This window comes from Cupressus sempervirens, chromosome 7 (assembly GCF_028749045.1).
Source record: "Cupressus sempervirens isolate cs-2001-9-10 chromosome 7, ASM2874904v1, whole genome shotgun sequence".
Lineage (NCBI taxonomy): Eukaryota > Viridiplantae > Streptophyta > Pinopsida > Cupressales > Cupressaceae > Cupressus > Cupressus sempervirens.
The window spans coordinates 850679618-850685466 of NC_143124.1; the positions used below are offsets into that span (position 1 = coordinate 850679618).

The 5849-nt window shown below is 36.9% G+C and overlaps 1 protein-coding gene across 1 annotated transcript; it reads left to right on the forward strand.

Annotated features, from left to right (window-relative positions):
• Positions 1-658: 658 nt before the first annotated feature.
• LOC149550089 (glycosyl hydrolase 5 family protein) lies at positions 659-4365 on the forward strand. The gene is made up of 3 exons (XM_089795016.1): positions 659-1768; positions 1851-2056; positions 3729-4365. Exons 1-3 carry the CDS (start codon positions 792-794, stop codon positions 4193-4195), a joined length of 1650 nt encoding a protein of 549 aa, XP_089651142.1. The 5' UTR covers positions 659-791; the 3' UTR covers positions 4196-4365.
• Positions 4366-5849: the final 1484 nt, after the last annotated feature.

The following is a 5849-nucleotide window of genomic DNA, read 5'->3' on the forward strand; positions in this document are numbered from 1 at the left end:
TTGGGCTTGTGTACATTTACTAAACAAAATGACAGCTAGAATTTCTGTCAGTGTTCTACTTTAAACTCAGCGTGGGCGAAAAATATCAAATAAACCAAAAGAAGAATGACTCAACACTTCTCTTTGTTACGATTTCTAACCCGCAGTTTCTGTTCTGTAGTCACCAGATCTTCAAAAACAAAATTTGGATAGGAATAAACTTGTTTGTTGGATCCGTTTAATCTATGCTTCCACAAATTGCCATTTATTTTGTAATTCATAACTGTAGTCCCAAGTAATCAAATTTTCGGGTCTGTACAAATCAGAAAATTCAGCACCGTTTTCGAAGTGGAACAGAATGATATTGAGGAAGATCAAACTTCAATTCAACTATATAACTTCGAGAAAAGTGGTTTCCGTGATTCAAATGCAATCAAACAAAATCCACTCCACAAATTATGCAAACGGACGAGTTCTCGATGCGTCAAAAGAGCGACGGAACATGCAGATCATGACCGAGTTTGATAAAAAGTGGATAAGATCTAAAATTAACACAATCACATCAAACTCCGGCTGTGAATCTTTGAGCCAGTTAGACACAATCTCTCGCTTAATTGCAATACCCTAGCTTTTGATTATCCATCGTTATCCACAAGCGCATCGCAACATATAAATCTCGTTCACCTGCATTGCAGAAATTTGTCCGCGAAGCCGTATCGAATTGCGAAAAAAAGAAAAGAAGATAAAAATCCGATCTTTAGGGTTTCATGACAGAGTCGGGCAAATAAAAATTCAATCTTTGGGGTTTGGAGATGACGATGGCGGGGCTACGATTGCTAACAACGTTGCTATTGCTGCTACTGGCGGCGCCGGCACATTCGTTGCCGCTACTGGCACGTGGCAGGTGGATCGTGGACGAGGCGACGGGGCTCAGAGTAAAGCTAGCATGCGTAAACTGGGTGGGCCACCTGGAGCCCGGCTTTCCCGAAGGCCTCAACCGGTTGCCGGTCACCACCGTAGCTCACACCATCAGCTCCCTGGGCTTCAATTGCGTGCGCCTCACCTACTCCATCCACATGCTCACCAGGGAGACCTACACAAAGGCCACGGTTGGGGAAACTTTTGCGCGGCTCAATCTCACCGAGGCAGCCTCGGGAATCGAGCACAACAACCCAGGGTTGCTCGGCTTGAGCCATGTGGCCGCATATCATCGCGTCGTGGCAGCGCTATCGGAGGCGAGTGTCATGGTCATCTTGGACAACCATGTGAGCAAGCCCAAGTGGTGTTGCGCTGTCGACGACGGTAATGCATTCTTTGGCGACCGTTACTTCAACCCCAACACGTGGGTCAAAGGGCTAGGTCTCATGGCCATGTACTTCAACAACACGCCTAATGTCATCGCCATGTCGCTTCGCAACGAGCTACGTGGCAACCAATCGACCCCGATATCGTGGTCCAAGCACATGCAATGGGGCGCCGCAACCGTCCACAAGACCAACCCGAAAGTCCTCGTAGTCCTCTCGGGGCTGCATTATGACACCGACCTCAGCTTCTTACCGGTCCTACCGGTCACCTTACCTTTCAAGGACAAAATCGTCTATGAAGGGCATTGGTACTCCTTTGGCATGCCGTGGCACGTTGGCCTTCCTAACCATGTCTGTACGAACGAGACAGCACGATTTAAGAGGAATATCGGGTTTGTTACATCATCAGCTAATGGTACTGCAGCACCACTTTTTATAAGCGAGTTTGGGATCGACCAGCGATACGTGAATGACAATGACAACAGGTATTTTTGAGCTATTATGATATTGTTATCAAGATTCAACTATGTAACTTTCTAATCAACTCATTGTCAATGATGAGAACAGATATTTGAACTGTATATTGGCTTATCTGGCCGAGGAGGACTTGGACTGGGCACTGTGGACAATGGGAGGGAGCTATTATTACCGGTCAGACCAGACGCCCGTTAAAGACTTCGAGGAAACATATGGGTTTTTCAATCATGACTGGTCTCGCATCAGAAATCCTGACTTTATTGCTCGGCTCAAGGAAATACAACAGCCCATTCAAGGTAAACTGAATGATATATATAATATGCTTTGCTTTCTTTTTCAGTAATTTAGACCACCTTATCTCCTTCATATTTGTTTTTCAAATCTTTAAATTTCTCGTGTTTCACAATTTAATATATGTATGAACGTTTTTAGATCTGATATCTGTGCAAATTTTCAATCAGAAAATATAAAGCAAGAACATGAATTTTTTACACCACTCTTTTCTCTTCTTTTCAAATTATGGATTTGGATATCTTGGAATGTATGAATGTTTTTAGATCTGATATCTGTGCAAATTTTCAATCAGAAAATATAAAGCAAGAACATGAATTTTTTACACCACTCTTTTCTCTTCTTTTCAAATTATAGATTTTGATATCTTGGAATCTCTGTTGTTTCCCAACTCCATTGTGTTGTTGGGTTATTTGAAGACAACTGTATATTTTCAACTAACCGAAACAATCAAACTTCTACAATCTATGATATAAGCATAGCTGTGGTTAGCTTTGATTCTATGATTTTTTTCATTATTGTTTTGGATCAAATTCTGTGATTTATCATTATCAAAAATAAGATTTAGTTAATTTTGATTATATGAACTTTTTATGATATTTTGGATCAAATTCTGTGCGGTGTAGTTAATTTTGATGCTATAATTTTTTTGCATGCACGTTTTAGATCAGATTTTTTTATGATCTATCATCAAGAAATAAAAATGAGGGAAAAATAAATAGAATAATTATGATCTGTTATCTGTTCTGACGCTGCACTGTTACATTTTGCTACTTAAATCATTCTCTTAAATTTAGTTACAATTTAGATCAACATTACATAATCTTTGTCTCTTTAATTTAGATACTATATGAGTTTATGTTCCAAGATTCTTGGGCCCTTAAATTCAGCTATGATAACCAGATTTTTAGTAAATTGCCTCCACTTATCCACAAACATCAGATCCCACTTTGACAGTTGCCTCGAACTGGATTGAGATCACCTTCCACAGCTGAATAATCATTCCCCAATGTCTCAAAAGCGAATGTAAGTGATATCAGGACTGATGAAAGGATTTGACACACTTCTTTACATAGTTTATCAGTTTAAACTACACATTCATGAAAACAATCTTCATATTTTGTGAAATGTTGATGCCATTTAAATGGGGTTGGAGATCTTTTTTCTTTAACTTGTAGTTTATAACTTCTTCTCCCTTCATCATGATTTGGACTGATGAGTTTCTGCCATGTTTTCATTTTCTTTTAGTTTTCTTGTTCTTCTATACTAAATGTTGCATATCTTTCTTCCATTACCTTTCTGAATTTTTTTCTGGTTTTTGATAATAGCTGTTATTATAATAATAGTAGGTTTCCACAATCTATGGTCTACGTTTCTGGGTAAGATTGTGTGTGAGTTTTTAACATAAACATTGCAGATCATACTCAATGATCCATTATCTTTTAACATTTTCAAACTCTCTCATCCTGATGATAGATCATTGAATATGATCCCAAACTTTAATTTTCAAAACTCAGACATAATCTTACTCATAAACATAACAATAATAACTTATTGTATGGAAATCTTTACATAACTCTTTCAACATTATAGATCAATATAATTGTTTCGCCATCTTTATATCATTGGAATCCCAATAACAAGCTGATAAATTGTATATATGTTGGGTGAATGCAGATCCTTACTTATCTCCAGGGCCATATTATCAGATAATATACCACCCAGCATCAGGTCTATGTATAGAATCCAGCATAGGAAACACAATTCACCTGGGATCATGCCAAAGTGTGACAAGCAGATGGAACTATGATGCCACTGTGGAAGGCCCCATTGGGCTGATGGGAACTTCATCCTGCATTACCACTCAAGGAGATGGGCTGCCTGCAATTATGACAGAGAATTGCTCAGCACCCAATAATACAATGTGGAGCACAGTATCCACTGCACAGCTGCAGCTGGCCACCAGAGTTTCTGATGGAGAGGGGAAAGAAAAGTGGATGTGTTTGGATGGGAGTAAAAGTCCTCTCATTTTAACAACAGAATGCATTTGCATCACTGACTCTCACTGCTACCCAAAACTCAATCCAGAAAAGCAGTGGTTTAAAGTCATCACTACCAACAAGCAATTGTTGCATCAACTTTAATTCTTGTATTGTTTTTTTTCCATTTTCTGATTTATTTCTTTTTATAGCAATTGTAATTGGAGAAGCATTTTCCATGGAAAAATCTGCCCAGTTCTTAAGTTCTGGTATACAAGAATAACTTATTTCCATTGTCATCTCTATAAATTCAAATTTTTGGATAAGTTTTTCAAGTTTTATGTGTTTCTTGGAAATCAGTTCAGTGTCTATGACATGCAAGTATATACTATATTACATATAGCTTAATATATAACAATGAAGACAAATTTTTCAATAAATTTTAAAAAAATTCTAGAATTTCTTGGTCCCTGAACCAGTTGTGTGTATAAGAGATGTAAGTATGTAGTATATAGCATATTGCTTTATAGATAACAATGGAAATAGTAATTTGTCATGCACACACATACTTTTAAATTTATAACTTTTTTATATTAAACTAAGAAAAGAATTTACATCACCATATGCATGATGTATATGAAATTATATATAGTATGATCTACCATAATGGAACTAGGGCTTTGTTTGGTGGATCTTAATTATGCATTATACATGCATATGTACATATATATCTTAATATTTTTAAATTAAATTCAAATCTTAAACTAAATTGAATACTACATCCATCCCCCCCCCCCCCCCCCCCCCCCCCCTCTCTCTCTCTCTCTCTCTCACGCACACATGTCGCAAGTTGAGGTCATAAAGAGGTAAATTAGTTATGGGAGGCCCTATAGTTCGGAAGAGTAGCTACCCCCTTTCCCTACCTATACTTTTGAATAATAGTTTCCAATGGCTATGGGATCCCTATTCTAAAGGCCCCTACTATTCTAAGGGATTGGTCAAAAGAAAGGAATCCAAACACTTTCCCTCTCAAAATAGGTGTTGTGTGTGTGCGTGCGTGTGTGTACGCTAATTATAAGTCAACTATGCATAGCTAATGTGTAAGTCTATAAGATTATGGATAGTAATGGAAGTACCACTTTTTAGGTGGACACTACATAGGAATAAAAACAATCATATTTAAGTGCTATTAAAAGGAGTAACTCCCTACATCCAACTAAAAAAAAATTATAGACCCATGTGCAAATGTATATGAGACCTAATATTTTTAATAAAAATTATGAATTTTATGAGTTTGTATAAATGATATGCAAGTGTATAACATTATAGATAACAATGTAATAGCAATTTGTTAGGTTAATCTTAACCTTAAATATATATATACACACACACACACACAAACTTAAAAAGAAAAATGAACATACATATAAATAATTATCATATTTCCTATTAAATGTTTTTGAAATTAAAAAGAAGTCAAAATGGGGGATGGCCTGAAAAACAAAATAAGTTGGTTTAGGACCAAGGATAAAATTAGTTCATTAAAAGAATCAATTTGTTTTAGTATTTAATTATGACTAGCCTTAGGATTGATTTTTGTTTAATCTTGAGGTTCCATATGGTTTAATGTATGAATTCAATATCTATAATGTAGGGATATGGTTTAATTTGGTTTGATGCTCAATTAGGTTTAGGGTAACAATGAAATTGAGTTTTTTTATTTACGTGGTCCTCGAGTGTCCCTGCGACCTAGCTCAGCGACAACCAAAAACCAATGTGAGCTAAGGCGAGACTAGTCCTCCATGCATGAGATTTTTTG

What these genes read in the sequence shown, in the direction of transcription:
- LOC149550089 (XM_089795016.1), top strand. Translation starts at nt 792, where the DNA reads ATGACGATGGCGGGGCTACGATTGCTAACAACGTTGCTATTGCTGCTA. An exon ending in GTGAATGACAATGACAACAG is followed by an intron (nt 1,769 to 1,850) that starts GTATTTTTGAGC and finishes TGATGAGAACAG; the next exon opens with ATATTTGAACTGTATATTGG. An exon ending in AATACAACAGCCCATTCAAG is followed by an intron (nt 2,057 to 3,728) that starts GTAAACTGAATG and finishes GGGTGAATGCAG; the next exon opens with ATCCTTACTTATCTCCAGGG.